The following is a 22,487-nucleotide window of genomic DNA, read 5'->3' as shown; positions in this document are numbered from 1 at the left end:
CTGGGGTACGGGACACACACACAAACACAGACTCTCACTGGGGTACGGGACACACACACAAACACTGACTCTCACTGGGGTACGGGACACACACACAAACACTGACTCTCACTGGGGTACGGGACACACACACACACACACTGACTCTCACTGGGGTACGGGACACACACGCACACACTGACTCTCACTGGGGTCCGGGTCTCTCTCTCACACACACACACACAAACTGACTCTCACTGGGGTACGGGACGGACACACACACACACACACACTGACTCTCACTGGGGTACGGGACGGACACACACACACACACTGACTCTCAATGGGGTACGGGACACACACACACACTGACTCTCACTGGGGTACGGGACACACACACAGACTCTCACTGGGGTACGGGACACACACACACACACACACTGACTCTCACTGGGGTATGGGTCACACACACACACACTGACTCTCAGTGGGGTACGGGACACACACACACACACACTGACTCTCACTGGAGTACGGGACACACACACACACACACACACTGACTCTCACTGGGGTACGGGACACACACACACACACACTGACTCTCACTGGGGTACGGGACACACACACACACACACTGACTCTCACTGGGATACACGCTCACACACACTGACTCTCACTGGGGTATGGGTCTCTCACACACACACACACCAGGAGAAACTGAGGACTGCAGGTGTGGGAGATCTGAGTGGAGAGTGTGGTGCTGGGAAAATACAGCAGGTCAGGCAGCATCCGCGGAGGAGGAGAGTCCACGTTTTACAATCAGCCCTTTTGGGCAAGATTCATGATGAAAGGCTTATGACAAAACTTTGACTCTCCTGCCCCTCGTATGCCGCCTGACCTGCTGTTCTTTTCCAGCACCACTCTCTCGACTCACACTAACAAACACTGTCTGATTGATAGGTGTTAAAGGTTCGCATTTGAGCACAGAGGATAAGTGCTGCTGTGTGAAATTATATGACATGTCCTTGTCCAACACCTTTACGAATATAGGAACAGGAGTAGGCCATTCAGCCCCTCAGGCCTGATCTGCTGCTGCTGTGTTTTCAGGAGTTCATCATGGTTGATATTTAGCCTAACTCTATATTAGATTAGATTCCCTCCAGTATGGAAACAGGCCCTTCAGCCCAACCAGTCCACACAGACCCTACAAAGAGTAACCCACCCAGACCCATTCCCCTACCCTATAATTATCCCTGACTAATGCACCCAACCTACACATCCTAAACGCTATGGGTAACGTGGCATAGCCAATCCACCCTAACCTACACATCTCTGAATACTATGGGTAATTTGGCAGCATCGCTAACCACTGAGCCACTACATTTCTGAAATGCTAGTGTCACACTATAAAAACTGTCTGTAACTGCAGCTCGGGGAAGAGAATCCTTGACTGAACTGAGTAGAGGGTCCGTTCTGTACCAGTCCGGTCGATAGCCGTGAGAGATAAACCAGCGTTCATTAATTTCACAAGATCTATGTAACTGAGCAGTTCTCCGACAGTCACCATTCACCCTATTCTGGGGTCCGGGAGAGGGATGGGATGGGTGGAAGTTGGGGGTTTTGAGTTGGGGTCAGAACCCCATTTCGGGTCTCACCGATGGAGGCGGGGGCGGACGTTAAGCCTTTCGGCCCGTCACCGCAGCCCCGCCGTTCTATCTCACTCGAGGAAGTTTCTCAATGCCCGTCTCTCCTGCTTTCCCCCCATGTGACCCTCAATTCCTCCACCCCACCTTCCCTATCTCTGTCTTAAATACACTCAACCACCCACAGCTGTCTGCAACAGTGGGTTCCCCACCCTCCGGCTGAAGACGTTTCTCTTTGTCTCTTTTCCTTCGCTTAAGGCTTTGCTCTCACGTCCTGGTCTCTCCTACCAATGAAAACATCTTCCCAACATAGAACGTTACAGCACGGTACAGGCCCATTCCCACCATTGTTCCATATTTTTTAATTCCTTTGCTTAACAAAAAATTATTTATCTCAGATTTAAAATTAACAATTGATCTAGTATGAACTGACAGCAGGACTTATACACTTAATGGTAAGGTCCTTGGAGTGTTGCTGAACAAAGAGACCTTCGAGTGTAGGCTCTTAGTTCCTTGAAATTGGAGTCACAGACCACCCCACCAACCTCCACATACAGCGTATCATCCGCCGTCACTTCCACCACCTCCAAACGGACCCCACCACCAGGGATCTATTTCCCTCCCCTCCCCTATCAGCATTCCGAAAAGACCACTCCCTCTGTGACTCCCTCGTCAGGTCCACACCCCCCACCAACCCAACCTCCACACCCGGCACCTTCCCCTGCAACCACAAGAAATGCAAAACTTGCGCCCACACCTCCCCCCTTACTTCCCTCCAAGGCCCCAAGGGATCCTTCCATATCCGCCACAAATTCACCTGCATCTCCACACACATCATTTACTGCATCCACTGCACCCAATGTGGCCTCCTCTATATTGGGGAGACAAGCCGCCTACTTGCGGAACGTTTCAGAGAACACCTCTGGGACACCCGGACCAACCAACCCAACCACCCCGTGGCTCAACACTTCAACTCCCCCTCCCACTCCACCAAGGATATGCAGGTCCTTGGACTCCTCCATCGCCAGACCATAGTAACACGACGGTTGGAGGAAGAGCGCCTCATCTTCCGCCTAGGAACCCTCCAACCACAAGGGATGAACTCAGATTTCTCCAGTTTCCTCATTTCCCCTCCCCCCACCTTGTCTCAGTCAAATCCCTCGAACTCAGCACCGCCTTCCTAACCTGCAATATTCTTCCTGACCTCTCCACCCCCACCCCCACCCCCACCCCCACCCCCACACCAGCCTATCACCCTCACCTTGACCTCCTTCCACCTATCGCATTTCCAACGCCCCTCCCCCAAGTCCCTCCTCCCTACCTTTTATCTTAGCCTGCTGGACATACTTTCCACATTCCTGAAGAAGGGCTTATGCCCGAAACGTCGATTCTCTTGTTCCTTGGATGCTGCCTGACCTGCTGCGCTTTTCCAGCAACACATTTTCAGCTCTGATCTCCAGCATCTGCAGTCCTCACTTTCTCCTCGTCACAGGTAGATAGGATAGTGAAGAAGGTGTTTGGTATGCTTTCCTTTATTGATCAGAGCATTGAGTTAGGAGGTCATGTTGCGGCTGTATATGACATTGGTTAGGCCACTTTCGGGATATTGTGAGCAATTCTGGTCTCCCTCCCATAGGAAAGATGTTGTGAAACTTGAAAGGATTCAGAAAAGATTTACAAGGATGTTGCCAGGATTGAAGGATTTGAGCTACAGGGAAAGGCTGAACAGGCTGGGGCTGTTTTCCCTGGAGCGTCGGAGGCTGAGGGGTGACCTTATAGAGGTTTATAAAATTATGAGGGCATGGATATGGTAAATAGACAAAGTCTTTTGCCTGGGGTGGGGGAGTCCAGAGCTGGAGGGCATAGGTTTAGGGTGAGAGGGAAAAGATATAAAAGAGACCTAAGGGGCAACTTTTTCATGCAGAGTGTGGTGCGTGTATGGAATGAGCTGCCAGAGAAAGTGATGGAGGCTGGTACAATTGCAACATTTAAGAGGCATTTGGATGGGTATATGAATAGGAAGGGTTTGGAGGGATATGGGCTGGGTGCTGGCAGGTGGGACGAGATTGGGTTGGGATATCTGGTCGGCATGGACGGGTTGGACCGAAGGACCAGTTTCTGTTCTGTACATCTCTATGACTCTACAACTTCCTTAACTTTCTAAGTTCCAGAGAAGACAGGCTGAAATTGTATAATCTCTCCTCATAACGTAACCCCTGAAGTCTAAGTAGCATTGTTTTAACATCCTGTGTTCCCAGCATGAGACACTGTACAGGAATCAGAAACATGTGTTCCTATCTAAGGCCAACTGTAGCTCTGCTTAGGTTCCCTAGCCTGACCTGCTACAGAAATGAGATTAAACTTGAATGTTAATTCAATGTGAACGTTTTATGTTGTGTGTTATTGGATCGTAATAGATTCATTATGGTCAACACCAGTTTAGGGAATTAAATATAAACTTTTATTAAAGTTACACCAATTTGATTTTTAAAATAATCTGACAAGGTCGCTGAGTGTTATATAGTGATTCTTAGTATCACAAACTAGGCAACGATTCAGCCTGTTCATATAAGATGTTTTACTAACCTCTGTAAGATGACCAAGAGTGGATTTCTGGTGTAGCTACCACAGTCACAGTGGGGACCAGAGCAAACCTGTTCATCCACACCACCTCCTGACAGTCCCTCTTCTAGTACAACTGCTGCATTTCTTCATCTTGTCCTGGGGCGGTTGGTGAGATAATGGCTCAGATCCATCACAAAATTAATACTAATCTGTGAAGGATTGGATTCAGAGGTTTTTCTGGACGTTCTCCCCGGGAGGGTCAGACTCAGGAAGGAGACAGTGAGACCTGGAGCATCCTGAGGGACTGTTTTTACCAAAGATCTTCCTCATCAGCTTTAAATTGGGAATGTGTTTGTGGGAAAAATCACGCAGTAAGACAGCCCTGGACATTCTGCCCATCGACTGTGTGCTAGCTCGGAGGCAAAGTTATCCCATCTTTGTAATTTCGCGATTTTGTCTCATATCTGCATTTAATTTTGTTCTGAAGCCGCTTTGGAAGTTACTAAATCTGTTAAACTTCTTCCCAACCAACTTCTACTGTTTCATCAAGGACCTCCGCCTGGATTGCAGTGTTTGGCTCTGAAGCCTGTGCAGGGAAGGCTGTGTGTTTTAGGGGGTGGGGGCGGTTTATTCTGTATCTCAGGCCCCGCTCATGGCGCTCACTGACGGCCTCTGGTCCCACCCGCCCCCGGGCCTTTAGGCCGCGCGGCCGCTGCCCGGAACCATCGGGCGGCGCCCAAAGCGGCTGCCCCGGACCCTGTCTGCGAGGCACGGCCGGCGCCGGGCTCTGATTGGTTACCGGCTGGCGACGTCCCGGGGGATGGGTTTCACGGACGGACCGGAAACGGGGTGCCGCTGGGGGCGCGGAGCCGGAACCGAGAGGAAGCGCGGAGCCCGGGCTGGAGCCGCGGGTGAGGGGGAGGGGAACATGGGGGTGGGGGGAGAGCGGCGCGGCACGGCGCGGCACGGCGGGGCGGGGCGGTGTGGGGCGGCTCGGTGTGCCGGACCAGGGACGGTCTTCCTTCCCTGTATCGCCCTGTTTCCCACCCATTGCCCCCCACACCCTCCTAGCCCCACCCCCCTACTCCCACCCTCAACCCCCCCACCCCCCCTACCCCCCCTCCTACCCCCACCCCCCCTACCCCACCCCCACACCCCCCCTCCTACCCCCCCTACCCCCCTCCTACCCCCACCCCCCCTACCCCACCCCCACACCCCCCCTCCTACCCCCACCCCCCCTACCCCCCCCCCCCCCGGTTATTTGGATTCCCTAATTCTTTGATCCGTGTTAAAACAGTTGTAATGTTAATATCTAAGACTCTTGTTCTAATAAGTTCTCTGTCCCCATCATGTCATGGATTGCTCATGTCTGATAGTTCAACTACAGACAAAAACAGAAATTGCTGGAGAAACTCAGCAAATCTGTGGCGAAAGAAAAGAGTTAACACGTCAAGTCCAGTGACCCTCCTTCAGTTCTGAAGAAATTTTAACTCTGCTTTCTCTGCACAGATATCAGAACTGCTGAGTTTCTCCAGCAACTTCTGCTTTTGTTTCAGATCTTCAGCATCTGCATTTCTTTGTTTTATTTGAACTATGGATTTATCTCAGTACAATATGGGATGTCAGGGAGTAAGCAATTTTCTCCATGCAGGCTGAAACACTTTGTCATTTAGGGGTCCTTACTCATTTGATTCACATTGTTTAAGAAACCGTTGGGTTAAAGTTCCTTTTGGGATAATGAGAAAGTTATACTTGTTGGATTGCATTACAAAATTAGTTTGCATCATCACAAACACTACAATGCAAAAGTACATAATGTGTTTCTATTTGTATTAAAAGGCAGCTGTTGGCAATATTTTGAAAGTGATAACCATGCAGCAGAAAATTACTATCTTTGAAAAATATACACGCTTAATATTTATCCAGTCGTTCATCTGTGTGTATTCTGACCATAAATCATGGAGAATGGATTTTACGGAAAACAGTATTATTCAGCTTCTCAGTAAATGCAATACATTTTGAAATGAAGTCTATGCCTAAATTGCTGCATTTGAAGATCTCTTCCTCAGAAAGTGCATACATTTAGATCTGGCCATTTTACATAGAACATAGAAGAATACAGCGCAGTACAGGCCCTTTGGCCCTCGATGTTGCGCCGATCCAAGCACACCTAACCTACACTAGCCCACTATCCTCCATATGCCTATCCAATGCCCGCTTAAATGCCCATAATGAGGGAGAGTCCACCACTGCTACTGGCAGGGCATTCCATGAACTCACGACTCGCTGAGTAAAGAACCTACCCCTAACATCTGTCCTATACCTACCCCCCCTTAATTTAAAGCTATGCCCCCTTGTGGGTGGGGCCAGTGGGTGGGGCCAGTTTTTGTTGGTGGAGACTCATCTGGATGAATTTCACTTCAAATTGTGTAAAAGGTTGTCGCATATGCAAGTGTAAATGAATTTGCTGTAACTTGCTATGATTTGATTTGCCTGATTTTATTTTTGTGCTTGATGTTAGCTGAGTCCACCTGGTCTCTGGTGATAAAGCTGCTGGAATCCCGGCTTGTATCTGACACTGGGACTTTGGTTTCATATATGATTTTTGGGAATTTTGTTTCAGAAATGTTTCTTGTTTGACAAGGAAGTTAATGTTTCACATAATTTTATTGTTTTCATGCAGATCACTGATGATATATCCATTTATTAAATTTCACAGTGGCCTGTTTGATCTCCCAGTTCTGTTGTGGGTGAATGATGTATAATGGGATTTGAACCCAGGTTCTCAGAGCACTACTTGTTTCCCTGGATTAACACCGCCAGGCCGTCACCTCCCCATGTAGTCTCAACTCCTCTTCACATAATCCTCGACACACTGATCAATCAAAAATCTATCAAACTTAACCTTGAGTAGATTGAGTGAGCCAGGCCCTACACTTTCTGGGTTAGAAAACTGCAAAAAGTAATGACCCAGTAACGTATGACTGGAAGATCCCTTAATTTGAAACTCTGCCCCCCACATTTCCTTCATAGTTTCTCCGCAGTGCGGAAGTAGGCCATTCGGTTCATCGAGTTGACAGTGACCCTCCAGACGGCATCGCTCCCAGATCCACCCCTCCCTCTGTAACCCTGCATTTTTGCCTGGTTAATCCATCTAACCTATACATCGCTGGACACTATGGACAGTTAGCATAGCCACTCACGTAATCTGCACAGCTTTGGACTGTGAGAAGAAAACAGAGCATCTAGAGGAAACCCAATCAACCACAGAGAATGTACAAACTCCACACTGACAGTTGGTCGACAGTGGAATCGAACCCAGATCCCTGATGCTGTGAGGCTTTGGAACTAACCACTGAGCCACCCTCAAGAGGAAAAAAATTCTCAGTATCTACCTTATGAAGCTGCCTCATCTGATTAGCTTGCTGAAATCAAGCCTTGCTATTCCTGGAATTGTCACAAATGTTAAAGATTTTGAAAAGTACACAGAATTATTCAACTGACATGTCTAACTGAGGTCAGCAGAAAGCATAGACCAGGTTTCTGTGCTTAACAAGGATCACTTTGTTTGAATTGGATTACCTACTTTATATGTTGTTGCTTTATTAGGGGAGGCAGTGGTGTCGCAGTGTTATTGCTAGACTATTAATCAAGACACGCTGGCAATGATCTGGGAATCCAGGTTTGAATCCTGTCATGGCAGATGGTGAAATTGAATGGAATTGAATTAAAAATCTGGAATTAAGGGTCTAATGATGACCATGAATCCATTGTTGATTTTGAGGAAAAACCCATCTGATTCATTAATGTCCTCCAGGGAAGGAGATCTGCCATCCTTACCTGATCTGTTGAACATATGACTCCAGACCACAACAATGTGGTTGACTCTCAAATGCCTTCTGGGCAATTAAGGTTGGCCAATAAATGCTGGCCAATGATGCCCACATTCTGTGAATGAATAAAAAATATTACAAATAAACAGACTGCAACTACAGGTAAACAATTATGAACTGTCAACATGTAACTCTACTAGTTAATACCCTAACCCTTTTATAAACTTGTCCTTAGACGCACGTGGTAAGAATCATGGATGTTATGGATACTGGGAAGCAGTTCAGTGATCCCTGTTCACTGGATAAGCTGATTTGGGGCGGCACGGTGGCTCAGTGGTTAGCACTGCTGCCTCACAACACCAGGGACCAGAGTATGATTCCAGCCTTTGGCGACTCCCTCTGTGGAGTTTGCACACTCTTCCCGTGTCTGCATAAGTTTCCTCCGGAGGTATGCAGGTATGGTGAATTAGCTATGCTAAATTGCCTGTAGTGTTAGGTGCATTTGTCAGAGGTAAATATAGGGCAGGGGAATGGTTCTGGGTGGGTTACTTTTCGGCGGATCGGTGTGGACTTATTGGGCTGAAGGGCCTGTTTCCACACTGTAGGAGAATCTAATCTATAGATTATGGTTCTTGTGCTGACTAGAACGCTGCTTCCACTGGTTTAACAAGAGGCACAGAGTGACTGGTTCACACTTTCAAAAGGTCTCTGATACATTAATTAAATGTCACTGCTTACAACAATTGCTGAAGGAAAGATAATCTGGCTTTCCTCAGGTTTATGGTGGTTTTGACAGAGTGCAGAGAAACTCCTGAGCTGCTGAAGGTATGATGGCTTTTCACATCTTGTTCAAAGTCCCAATCTACTCACCAACCTGAGAACCAATCACATAGTTGTTGACCGGTAGAAGGTCTTTGTCATCAGTAACTTGTCACTGTTCCACAGACCAATTAGTTTGTTGTTGGCTGCATCTCCATTTGGACACACCTTTTGACTTATTGCTTGAATAAGCACTTGTAGAAATGGTGCTTGCAATGAGTGTCAGGTTACTTATATTAAAAAAAAGATCAATGACCCTTCAGCAATTTGTTGATTCTTAAAGCTTACAGTGAGCGATTTGGTACCCTGTCTACAGATTATAATCTTGGATTTCTGTTTCCCAAGTATATCACTGGGGTACAGTACTGGTGGGGACAGGTCTGTTGTTGCATAACACTGGGGTACAGTACTGGTGGGGACATGTCTGTCAGTGTATAACACTGGGGTACAGTACTGGTGGGGACAGGTCTGTCGTTGCATAACACTGGGGTACAGTACTGGTGGGGACAGGTCTGTTGCTGTGAAACACTGGGGTACAGTACGGGTGGGGACAGGTCCGTCGCTGTGTAACACTGGGGTACAGTACCGGTGGGGACAGGTCTGTCATTGTGTAACACTGGGGTACAGTACTGGTGGGGACATGTCTGTCATTGTGTAACACTGGGGTACAGTACCGGTGGGGACATGTCTGTCATTGTGTAACACTGGGGTACAGTACTGGTGGGGACATGTCTGTCATTGTGTAACACTGGGGTACAGTATTGGTGGGGACATGTCTGTCATTGTGTAACGCTGGGGTACAGTACCGGTGGGGACATGTCTGACACTGTATAACACTGGGGTACAGTACTGGTGGGGACAGGTCTGTCACTGTATAACACTGGGGTACAGTACTGGTGGGGATATGTCTGTCATTGTGTAACACTGGGGTACAGTGGTGGGGACGTGTCTGTCATTGTGTGACACTGGGGTACAGTACTGGTGGGGACATGTCTGTCGTTGTATAACACTGGGGTACAGTACTGGTGGGGACAGGTCTGTCACTGTATAACACTGGGATACAGTACCGGTGGGGACAGGTCTATCGTTGTGTAACACTGGGGTACAGTACCGGTGGGGACGTGTCTGTCATTGTGTAACACTGGGGGACAGTACCAGTGGGGACATGTATAACACTGGGGTACAGTACTGGCGGGGACATGTCTGACACTGTGTAACACTGGGGTACAGTAATGGTGGGGACATGTCTGACACTGTGTAACACTGGGGTACAGTAATGGTGGGGACATGTCTGACACTGTATAACACTGTGGTAAGGTACTGGTGGGGACAGGTCTGTCACTGTATAACACTGGGGTACAGTACTGCTGGGGACATGTCTGACTCTGTATAAACACTGGGGTACAGTACTGGTGGGGACAGGTCTGACTCTGTATAACACTGGGGTACAGTAATGGTGGGGACATGTCTGACACTGTATAACACTGGGGTACAGTACTGGTGGTGACAGGTCTGTCACTGTATAACACTGGGGTACAGTACTGCTGGGGACAGGTCTGTCATTGTGTAACACTGGGGTACAGTACCGGTGGGGACAGGTCTGTCACTGTGTAACACTGGGGTACAGTACCGGTGGGTACAGGTCTGTCATTGTGTAACACTGGGGTACAGTACCGGTTGGGGACATGTCTGTCATTGTGTAACACTGGGGTACAGTACTGGTGGGGACAGGTCTGTCACTGTATAACACTGGGGTACAGTACTGGTGGGGACGTGTCTGTCGTTGTGTAACTCTGGGGGACAGTACCAGTGGGGACAAGTATAACACTGGGGTACAGTACTGGTGGGGACATGTCTGACACTGTATAACACTGGGGTGCAGTACTGGTGGGGACATGTCTGACACTGTATAACACTGGGGTACAGTACTTGTGGGGACATGTCTGACACTGTATAACACTGGGGTACAGTACTGATGGTGACAGGTCTGTCACTGTATAACACTGGGGTACAGTGGTGGGGACGTGTCTGTCATTGTGTGACACTGGGGTACAGTACTGGTGGGGACATGTCTGTCGTTGTATAACACTGGGGTACTGTACTGGTGGGGACAGGTCTGTCACTGTATAACACTGGGATACAGTACCGGTGGGGACAGGTCTATCGTGTAACACTGGGGGACAGTACCAGTGGGGACATGTATAACACTGGGGTACAGTACTGGTGGGGACATGTCTGACACTGTGTAACACTGGGGTACAGTAATGGTGGGGACAGGTCTTACACTGTATAACACTGGGGTAAGGTACTGGTGGGGACAGGTCTGACACTGTATAACACTGGGGTACAGTACTGGTGGTGACAGGTCTGTTACTGTATAACACTGGGGTACAGTACTGCTGGGGACATGTCTGACTCTGTATAAACACTGGGGTACAGTACTGGTGGGGACAGGTCTGACACTGTATAACACTGGGGTACAGTACTGGAGGGAACATGTCTGACACTGTATAACACTGGGGTACAGTACTGGTGGGGACAGGTCTGTCACTGTGTAACACTGGGGTACAGTACCGGTGGGGACAGGTCTGTCACTGTATAACACTGGGGGACAGTACCGGTGGGGACAGGTCTGTCCCTGTGTAACACTGGGGTACAGTACCGGTGGGTACAGGTCTGTCACTGTGTAACACTGGGGTCCAGTACCGGTGTGTACAGGTCTGTCATTGTGTAACACTGGGGTACAGTACCGGTTGGGGACATATCTGTCATTGTGTAACACTGGGGTACAGTACGGGTGGGGACAGGTCTGTCACTGTATAACACTGGGGTCCAGTACCAGTGGGGACGTGTCTGTCGTTGTGTAATTCTGGGGGACAGTACCAATGGGGACATGTATAACACTGGGGTACAGTACTGGTGGGGACATGTCTGACACTGTATAACACTGGGGTACAGTACTGGTGGGGACATGTCTGACACAGGTATAACACTGGGGTACAGTACTGATGGTGACAGGTCTGTCACTGTATAACACTGGGGTACACTACTGGTGGGGACCGGTCTGTGCCTGTATGACACTGGGGTACAGTACTGGTGGGGACAGGTCTGTCCCTGTGTAACACTGGGGTACAGTACTGGTGGGGACAGGTCTGTCACTGTATAACACTGGGGTACAGTACCGGTGGGGACTTGTCTGTCGTTGTATAACACTGGGGTACAGTACCGGTGGGGACAGGTCTGTCATTGTGTAACACTGGGGTACAGTACCAGTGGGGACATGTATAACACTGGGGTACAGTACTGGTGGGGACAGGTCTGACACTGTATAACACTGTGGTACAGTACTGGTGGTGACAGGTCTGTCACTGTATAACACTGGGGTACAGTACTGCTGGGGACATGTCTGACTCTATAAACACTGGGGTACAGTACTGGTGGGGACAGGTCTGACTCTGTATAACACTGGGGTACAGTACTGGTGGGGACAGGTCTGTCACTGTATAACATTGGGGTACAGTACTGGTGGGGACAGGTCTGTCACTGTATAACACTGGGGTACAGTACTGGTGGGAACAGGTCTGTCACTGTGTAACACTGGGATACAGTACCGGTGGGGACAGGTCTGTCCCTGTATAACACTGGGGTACAGTACCGGTGGGGACAGGTCTGTCACTGTGTAACACTGGGGTACAGTACTGGTGGGGACATGTCTGTCATTGTGTAACACTGGGGTACAGTACAGGTGGGGACAGGTCTGTCATTGTATAACACTGGGGTAAGTACCGGTGGGGACAGGTCTGTCACTGTATAACCCTGGGGTACAGTACCGGTGGGGACAGGTCTGTCGTGTAACACTGGGGTACAGTACTGGTGGGGACATGTCTGTCATTGTGTAACAGTGGGGTACAGTACCAGTTGGGGACATGTGTGTCATTGTGTAACACTGGGGTACAGTACCGGTGGGGACATGTCTGTCATTATGTAACACTGGGGTACAGTACTGGTGGGGACAGGTCTGACACTGTATAACACTGGGGTACAGTACTGGTGGGGACAGGTCTGTCACTGTATAACACTGGGGTACAGTACCGGTGGGGACAGGTCTGTCATTATGTAACACTGGGGTACAGTACCGGTGGGGACAGGTCTGTCATTATGTAACACTGGGGTACAGTACTGGTGGGGACAGGTCTGACACTGTATAACACTGGGGTACAGTACTGGTGGGGACAGGTCTGTCACTGTATAACACTGGGGTACAGTACCGGTGGGGACAGGTCTGTCATTATGTAACACTGGGGTACAGTACCGGTGGGGACAGGTCTGTCATTGTGTAACACTGGGGTACAGTACCGGTGGGGACAGGTCTGTCGTTGTCTAACACTGGGGGACAGTACCAATGGGGACGTGTCTGTCATTGTGTAACACTGGGGTACAGTACTGGTGGGGACAGGTCTGTCGTTGTGTAACACTGGGGTACAGTACTGGTGGGGACAGGTCTGACACTGTATAACACTGGGGTACAGTACTGGTGGGGACAGGTCTGTCACTGTATAACACTGGGGTACAGTACCGGTGGGGACAGGTCTGTCACTGTGTAACGCTGGGGTACAGTACCGGTGGGGACAGGTCTGTCACTGTGTAACGCTGGGGTACAGTACTGGTGGGGACATGTCTGTCATTGTGTAACACTGGGGTACAGTACCAGTTGGGGACATGTCTGTCATTGTGTAACACTGGGGTACAGTACTGGTGGGGACAGGTCTGTCCCTGTATAACACTGGGGTACAGTACTGGTGGGGACAGGTCTGTCGTTGTGTAACACTGGGGTACAGTACTGGTGGGGACAGGTCTGTCCCTGTATAACACTGGGGTCCAGTACTGGTGGGGGTAGGTCTGTCCCTGTATAACACTGGGGTACAGTACCGGTGGGGACATGTCTGTCGTTGTGTAACACTCGGGTACAGTACTGGTGGGGACAGGTCTGTCGTTGTGTATCATTGGGGTCCAGTACCGGTGGGGACATGTCTGTCGTTGTGTAACACTGGGGTACAGTACCGGTGGGGACATGTCTGTCGTTGTGTAACACTGGGGTACAGTACTGGTGGGGACAGGTCTGTCGTTGTGTAACACTGGGGTCCAGTACTGGTGGGGGTAGGTCTGTCCCTATATAACACTGGGGTACAGTACCGGTGGGGACATGTCTGTCGTTGTGTAACACTCGGGTACAGTACTGGTGGGGACAGGTCTGTCGTTGTGTATCATTGGGGTCCAGTACCGGTGGGGACATGTCTGTCGTTGTGTAACACTGGGGTACAGTACTGGTGGGGACAGGTCTGTCACTGTATAACACTGGGGTACAGTACTGGTGGGGACGGGTCTGTCGTTGTGTAACACTGGGGTACAGTACTGGTGGGGACGGGTCTGTCCCTGTATAACACTGGGGTACAGTACTGGTGGGGACAGGTCTGTCGTTGTGTAACACTGGGGTACAGTACTGGTGGGGACGGGTCTGTCCCTGTATAACACTGGGGTACAGTACTGGTGGGGACGGGTCTGTCCCTGTATAACACTGGGGTACGGTGCCAATTTTGCATATTTGAGTATGATACTTCAGGCTTTGTGTCTGCTCCTTCATGTAATAAAATGGTGGTTGCTCTGATGGTAACGTCAAATCCATTTGCTGCCTAGCCCTCATAACTACATGTCTGTCACTTGGGTGCAATAGTCGCGGGGTCAGGCTATGTGAGTTTGATATGGTGATATTGACGGGAGGCAGGAGAGTGTGCTCACTGAGCACAGAAAACTAACCCTATGCTTGATGCAGAATCTGGGCTGCTTGTGCTGCATTTAAGCAGCCATTTGAGATGAGAATCTAATTGGAATGAGGAGCTGCAGCTCACCAGCACAACAAAGGTTCCAGTCTCTTGTCGTAACGTTGACTCCTTTCATGCAGAGCTTTATGTTCTACCTCAGAAAAGTACCTGCCTTTGTCTTCCCTTCTCTCTTGATTCCCTTACATGCTTCTCTCTTCCTCCCTGCCCTTTAGTGGAACACCCTTTTTCTGTCTTTCTCCAATAGATGCCTGGGGTGACTCAAGGCTCCGACCTGGAACCTCCACCATCCCAAATACCCCAGCGTGGAGGAGTGGCCATGGCCAAGATTCAGGCCCATCTTCAGCAGATGAACCATCAGGTTCAGGCTCAGAGTTTTGCAGTGCAGAAGCAGGCCCAACAACAGCAGTTCCAGAGGCTCAAGGTAAGACTGACTGTCAGATGAAAGGCATGTACGGACAGGCACTCTGACAGTGTCTATTTCCCACCATATCCCTGCAATACATTTACCAGGGGCTGCTGTTCTGGTTTTAGAGAGGTCTTCAGCAGGTCCTCCCCAGTGAAAGTAGGCAAAGGAACTCAATATTCTGAATTTTCAGGATTAACAACATTCCTCTTAGTTTAATGTTAAATTCGACCAACATCTTCAACTGTGTTATCCCAGGATAAGAAGCTGTGGTTTCAGCAAACTTGCATCCTACAGGGAGACATGAAGTGTGCACAGTCTGGATGAGTGTTGAAGAGGAGATCATACTTATAGCTGTCTCCTGCACTCGGAATAAACACTGAACGAGTACCTTGGGTTTGTATTGTTACAATACTTTGTAAGTGCCAGTTTGGAGAAATCTCCCTGTGGATTCAAGGTGATGCGGTGAATCTAACTGGTGATGTAACAACCATTATCAGCAATGACGGGAGGCTATTAAGTGTGTTGCTGGCTGAAAGGGGATTTGCAATCATAATACTGTTTAAAAACTGCATAATGTTTAATTTCAACTCCCTGAAGTAGAGGTGACACTTCCTGCACTCAGTCCCAAAGGGGCATAGAAATGTTGCATTGAAAATTACAGAATATATTGAAGGAAAATGCTTGGACTGAAATTTTTGTTCGAGTGTGTGCATGCTGTGTGCGTGATTATGATACTTTTGGTTTGTTTAGTGTTGATAAAGTATGCCTGGCAGAAAAGACGAACCAGTTCATCGTGCTTGCCCCCAGCCCCTCTTCTGTAATGCATGAAGCATGTTCATTTGACACTGTTTGACCAATAACTAGCCATACCCTGAGAAAAACAAAGGAACCAAATTAAAAATCTGGACAATTCTTCAATAAGCCCTTTGAGTGATTGAAATTTGTTCAGGCGATCAATCACTGACTGTAATTTTACAGACTGTTTAAGTATACTTTACCACTCTTGAATATAAGATGCAATGATTGCCACTGCTCTCATTTGCACATATGCAGATCAGCAGTCACTACAAGAGCTGACAAATTGTTCGTTGGTCCCTGAAGAACTAATTAAGTAATAACCTCGTTCTGTCTTCACCTAGTTTCTGCATGTGATTCCTGCTCTTTCCCCAGACTGAAATAATCTGTTAGGTGAAACACAGTCTGGTCCTTTTAACTATTTTATGCACCTTGATGAAATAGTCCTGAAATTTATTTCGTGTTGCAGAAACCAGAGCCAGGTACCAGGGTTTAAGCCTTAATAGCAGCCAACATTGGAGGGTTAAAGGATTCTAAATATGTTCTAAGAGTTTTGTACAAAAATATAATGTTTTTTTTTGTTTTGTACTGAATAGTCCTGTTAATACAACCTCATGCGTTATTAGTGTGCTTTTCAGGTGGAAGATGCCTTGTCGTACCTGGACCAGGTTAAGATGCAATTCGGAAACAACCCAGCTGTTTACAATGAGTTCCTTGACATCATGAAGGAATTTAAATCACAAAGGTATGTGAATAGGCTGTGTGCATCCTCCCGTCAAACCAACAGCAGCCTGGGGATGTCTATTCCACACTCGGAGGCTGCAACGAGATGCCTTTGGCGTTTTGGCAGTCTGTCCCTTAAAGATTGCGGGAACTGACAGTCCATGGAGTTTGGAATAAATAAAAATGTGCATTTATATTGTGCATTTCATGATCAGACATTTCAAAGCACTCAAGTAAAACAAAGAACTATGAGTGCTGGAAATCTGAAATAAAAACAGAAATTACAAGAGAAATTCAAGGCCTGGCAGCAGCTGTAAAGGAAAAATCAAAGTTAAGTTATTGAGTCCACTAACCCTTTGTCAAAACTGGAATAATTCTGATTTTCTTTCTAGAGATGCTGCTGGACTTGCTGAGTTTCTCCAACATTTACTGATTTAATCTCAATACACTCTACAGCCAATTAAGTGTCTTTGAAATGTAGCTGTTATTGTGAAATAGGAAACACACATAGTAAGATGCACCAAACAACTATATGTTACTGACCAAATAATCTCTTATCTGTGATGTTTACTGAGAGCTAAGTGTTGGCCAGGGTACTGAGGTGAACTGTCCCCCTGTTCTTTCAACGAATTTCCTGGGATCTTCAACACAGACGAGATCTCATTAAACACCTCACCAAAAACCCATGTTGCACACCCTCAGTTCTCCACTGTCAGCCTGTGTTTTTTTATACTCCTGAGTATGTTGCTTTTCAGTCTTACATGAGATGTGGCAAATTTGACAAGACCAATATTTATTGCCATTTTTAAGTACCCTTGAAGTAAGTGACTTTCTCGCCATTTCAGAAGACCTTGAGTCACCTGTCTGCCTGAATAGGTGAGGATGACAAATTTCCTTCCTGTAAAGGGCATTAGTAAACCAGTTATGTTTTTACAGCAATCGGCAATCAACATGGCTATAGTGATTGTAATGAGGTGATAGAATATGAGTTCCCTGATTGGGGCTGGTAACTTAGTGCAATCAGGGAGCCCTGGCAGTCAGATAAAAAGGGGAGTGTCAGAGGAACTGATACTCTGGTACCTGATTCTGAATGAGACAATACTGAAGTCAAGGGTTGTTCACATGTAAATAAAGGATGACTTGATGATGGATACTGGCTTCTGTGAAGTTATTTCAATGATCACATTAGACCAGTTTTCTCTAATCATAGATTTTATTGAATTCAAGTTTTACTGTCTGCCATGGTGAGATTCGAACCCATAACGCTAGAACGTTGATGTGGGGCAGTGATATTACCATGATGTCACTCTCTCCTCAAGCAAGAGGCCCTGAGCTTGCTGTGCCCTTTGCTAAAGTTATGGCTGCTCTGATTGTGGTTACTATTTTCCTGCTGACCCCTATACCCTTAACTCCTTTGTCAGTTAAGAATTTATTTAACATCAATTGAAAGAAAAGTCCAATTTAAAACAAAGTGCTAGAGGAACTCAGCAAGCTTGGCAGCATCAGTGGAGAGTGAAGCAGTGAACATTTTGTGCCTAGTATCATTCTTTGGAAGAATGTATTTTATTCAATATTTAAAATAATCAATAACCCACCACCACTGCTGTCTGGGGAAGAAATTTCCATAGAGTCCCGGTTCTCTGAGATAAAGAACATTTTCTTCAGCTCTGTCTTGAGTGAAGTGCTTTTACTTTTAAACTGTCTCTTATAGTTCTAGTCTCTCCCACCCTGTCTAGTCCCCTCACCAACTTGTTTCAACCCCCCTCCCCCTTTTTGTGTTGCTCCAGTCCTGAAAAAAGGTTACACCTGAAATGTCGACGTCTCCACCTCCTGATGTTGCCTGGCTTGCTGTGTCCTTCCATCCTCCTGCTTGTCCATTTGGGTTCCAGAATCTTCAGTTTTTTGTAGCCAAATCTCTCTCTTCCCTCCCCCCCCCCCCCCCCCCCCCCCCCCCCCCCCCCGCCTCATCAGTCAAGAAATGTAGAAACAAATTTGTAAGGAAATTTCAGTTATGTGTAAGAATATTAGGGTGGTTATGGTAGGGGATTTTAACTTTCCAAACATAGACTGGAACTGCCATAGTGTTAAAGGCTTGGGTGGAGAGAAGTTTGTTAAATGTGTACAAGAAAATCTTTTGGCTCAGTGTGTGGATGTACCTCCTAGAGAAGGTGCAAAACTTGACCTACTCTTGGGAAATAAAGCAGGGCAGGTGACTGAGGTGTCAGTGGGGAGCACTTTGGAGCCAGCAACCATAATTCATATTAGTCTTAAACTAGTGATGGAAAAGGATAGACCAGATTTAAAAGTTTAAATTGGAGGAAGCTCAATTTTGACAGTATTAGGCAAGAACTTTCAAAAGTTGATTGGGGGCAGATGTTTGTGGATAAAGGGATGGCTAGAAAATGGGAAGTTTTCAAAAATGAGATAACAAGAGTCCAGAGACAGTATGTTTCTGTTAGGGTGAAGGGCAAGACTGGTAGGTGTCGGGATGCTGGAGAAGACTAGAGGAGACGAGACTTTGGTCAAGAAAAAGAAGGAAGCATATGTCAGGTACAGACAGCAGAGATCGGGTGAATGCCCAAAGTAGGAGTATACTTCAGAGGGAAATCAGGAGGGCAAAAATGGAATATCAGATAACTTTGGCAAATAGAGCTAAGTAGAACCCAAAGGGATTCTACAAATACATTAAGGACAAAAGAGTAACAAGGGAGAGAATAGTGCCCCTTAAAGATCAGCAAGACCACAGGAGATGGGGGACATGCTAAACAAGTATTTTGCATCAGTGGAGAAGGATATGGAAGATAGAGAAAATGGGGAAATAAGTAGCAACATTTTGAAAAATGTTCAAGTTACAGAAGAGGACATGCTGGACGTCTTAAAATGCATAACTGTGAATAAATCCCCAGGACCTGATCAGGTGTACCCTAGAACCTGGTGGGAAGCTAGGGAAGTGATTGCTGGGCCCCTTGCTGAGATGTTTGTATCATCGATACCCATGGGTGAAGCACCAGAAGCCTGGAGGTTGGCGAACATGGTGGCACTGTTTAAGAAAGGTGGTAAGGACAAGCCAGGGAACTATAGACTGGCGAGCCTGACATTGAAATGGGCAGGTTGTTGGAGGGAATCCTGAGAGACTAGGTTTACATTTGGAAAGGCAAGGACTGATTAGGGATAGTCCAACATAGCTTTGTGCGTGGGAAATCATATCACATTAACATAATTGAGTTTATTGAAGGAGTAACAAAGAGGATTGATAAGAGCAGAGCATTGGGCGTGATCTGTGTGAACTTCAGTAAGGTGTTCGACATGTTTCCTCATCCAGGGTTGGATCACTTGGAATACAGGGCCGGCACAGTGGCTCAGTGGTTAGCACTGTTGCCTCACAGCGCTAGGGACTCTGGTTCGATTCCTGCCTTGGGTGAGTCTGTGTGGAGTTTGCACATTCTCCCCGTATCTGCATGGGTTTCCTCCGGGTGCTCCAGTTTACACCCATAGTCCAAAGATGTGCAGGTTAGGTGAATTGGCCATGCTAAATTGCCCGTAGTGTTAGGTGTATTAGTCGGGGGAAATGAGTCTGGTGGGTTACCCTTGGAGGGTTGGTGTGGACACATTGGGCAGAAGGACCTGTTTCCACACAATAAGAAATTTAAACTAGCCATTTGGATACAGAATTGGCTCGAAGGTAGAAGATAGGGTGGTGGTGGTGGAGGGTTGCTTTTCAGACTGGAGGCCTCTGACCAGTGGAGTGCCACAAGGGTCAGTGTTGGATCCACTGCTTTTCATCATTTATATAAATGATTTGGATGTGAACATAGGAGGTATAGTTGGTAAATTTGCAGATGACACCAAAATTGGAGGTGTAGTGGACAGCAGATAAGGTTATGGAGAATCGACGTTTCGGGCATAAGCCCTTCTTCAGCAACACATTTTAAAGCTCTGATCTCCAGCATCTGCAGTCCTCACTTTCTCCTAGCAAATAAGGTTATCTCAGACTAATCTTCATCAGATGGGCCAGTGGGCCGAGGAGTGGCAGATAGAGTTTAATTTAGATAAATGAGGTGCTAATTTTAGAAAGGCAAATCAAGGCAGGACGAGTACACTTAATAAAGTCGTAGAGTCATAGAGATGTACAGCACGGAAACAGACCCTTCAGTCCAACCCGTCCATGCCGACCAGATATCCCAACCCAATCTAGTCCCACCTGCCAGCACCCAGCCCATATCCCTCCAAACCCTTCCTATTCATATACCCATCCAAATGCCTCTTAAATATCGCAATTGTACCAGCCTCCACCACTTGCTCTGTCAGCTCATTCCATACACATACCACTCTCTGCGTGAAAAAGTTGCCCCTTAGGTCTCTTGTATCTTTCCCCTCTCACCCTAAACCTATGCCCTCTAGTTCTGGACTCCCTGACCCCAGGGAAAAGACTTTGTCAATTTATCCTATCTATGCCCCTCATGATTTTGTAAATTTCTGTAAGGTCACCCCTCAGCCTCCGACGCTCCAGGGAAAACTGCCCCAGCCTGTTCAGCCTCTCCCTGTAGCTCAGATCCTCCAACTTTGGCAACATCCTTGTAAATCTTTTCCGAACCCTTTCAAGTTTCACAACATCTTTCCAATAGGAAGGAGACCAGAATTGCATGCAATATTCCAAAAATGGCCTAACCAATGTAGAGCCGCAACATGATCTCCCAACTCCTCTCCTCGATACTCTGACCAATAAAGGAAAGCATATCAAATGCCGCCTTCACGATCCTATCTACCTGCGACTCCACTTTCAAGGAGCTATGAACCTGTACTCCAAGGTCTCTTTGTTCAGCAACACTCCCTAGGACCTTACCATTAAGTGTATAAGTCCTGCTAAGATTTGCTTTCCCAAAATGCAGCACCTCGCATTTATCTGAATTAAACTCCATCTGCCACATCTCAGCCCATTGGCCCATCTGGTCAAGATCTTGTTGTAATCTGAGGTAACCCTCTTCACCGTCCACTACATCTCCAATTTTGGTGTCATCTGCAAACTTACTGACTGTACCTCTTTTACTCACATTCAAATCATTTATGTAAATGACAAAAGGTAGAGGGCCCAGCACCGATTCTTGTGGCACTTCACTGGTCACAGGCCTCCAGTCTGAAAAACAACCCTCTACCACCACCCTCTGTCTTCTACCTTTGAGCCAGTTCTCCCTGTATTCTATGAGATCTAACCTTGCTAACCAGTCTCCCATGGGGAACCTTGTCGAACGCCTTACTGAAGTCCATATAGATCACATCTACTCCTCTGCCCTCATCAATCTTCTTTGTTACTTCTTCAAAAAACTCAATCAAGTTTGTGAGACATGATTTCTCACACACAAAGCCATGTTGACTATCCCTAATCAATCCTTGCCTTTCCAAATACATGTACATCCTGTCCCTCAGGCTCATAAGGTCCTGGGGACTGTTACTGAACAGAGACCTTGAAGTGCAGGTTCATAGTTCCTTGAAAATTGAGTCACCAGTCGATAGGATAGTGAAGAAGGCATTTGGTATTCTTGCCTTTATTGGTCAGAATATTGAGTACATGAGTTGTTGTGGCTGTACAGGACATTGATTAGGCCACTTTTGGAACTGAGTGCAATTCTGGTCTCCCTGCTGTAGGAAAGATGTTGTGAGATTTGCAATGGCTCAGAAAAGATTTACAAGGATGCTGCTAGGTTTGGAGGGTTTGAACTACAGGGAGAGGCTGAATAGGCTGGGGCTATTTTCCCTGGATCGTCAGAGGTTGAGGGATGACCTTATAGAATTTAATAAAATCATGAGGGGCACTTATAAGATAAGTAGACAAGGTCTTTTCCCTGGATTGGGAGAGTCCAGAGCTAGAGGGCACAGGTTTAAG

At 47.3% G+C, this 22,487-nt stretch overlaps 1 protein-coding gene and 1 long non-coding RNA gene across 3 annotated transcripts in view; one reads left to right on the top strand and one right to left on the bottom strand.

Moving 5' to 3' along the window:
* LOC122565511 (uncharacterized) overlaps positions 1–4,857 on the bottom strand; it is a 70,364-nt gene extending 65,507 nt beyond the window's left edge. Inside the window, exon 1 of the long non-coding RNA XR_006316194.2 lies at positions 4,212–4,857. This is a non-coding gene — a long non-coding RNA (uncharacterized LOC122565511). The remainder of the gene's footprint in view (positions 1–4,211) is intronic.
* Positions 4,858–4,999: 142 nt separating this feature from the next.
* The window catches only part of sin3b (SIN3 transcription regulator family member B), a 61,703-nt gene continuing 44,215 nt past the window's right edge, over positions 5,000–22,487 (top strand). The window contains exons 1-3 of one of the 2 annotated variants that reach the window (XM_043721554.2): positions 5,000–5,101; positions 14,927–15,103; positions 16,510–16,628. In XM_043721554.2, coding sequence (XP_043577489.1) covers positions 14,927–15,103; positions 16,510–16,628 — 296 coding nt within the window. In that variant the 5' untranslated portion in view covers positions 5,000–5,101. Of the gene's footprint in view, positions 5,102–14,926; positions 15,104–16,509; positions 16,629–22,487 lie in introns of those variants that run through there. The other variant, XM_043721555.2, reaches the window with a different exon arrangement.

The sequence above is a fragment of the Chiloscyllium plagiosum genome, unplaced genomic scaffold (genome assembly GCF_037043375.1).
Source record: "Chiloscyllium plagiosum isolate Xiang-an unplaced genomic scaffold, Cpla_swu_hap1 HiC_scaffold_28, whole genome shotgun sequence".
In the NCBI taxonomy this organism is placed as follows: Eukaryota; Metazoa; Chordata; class Chondrichthyes; order Orectolobiformes; family Hemiscylliidae; genus Chiloscyllium; species Chiloscyllium plagiosum.
This window is presented reverse-complemented; position numbering and strand designations above follow the sequence as displayed.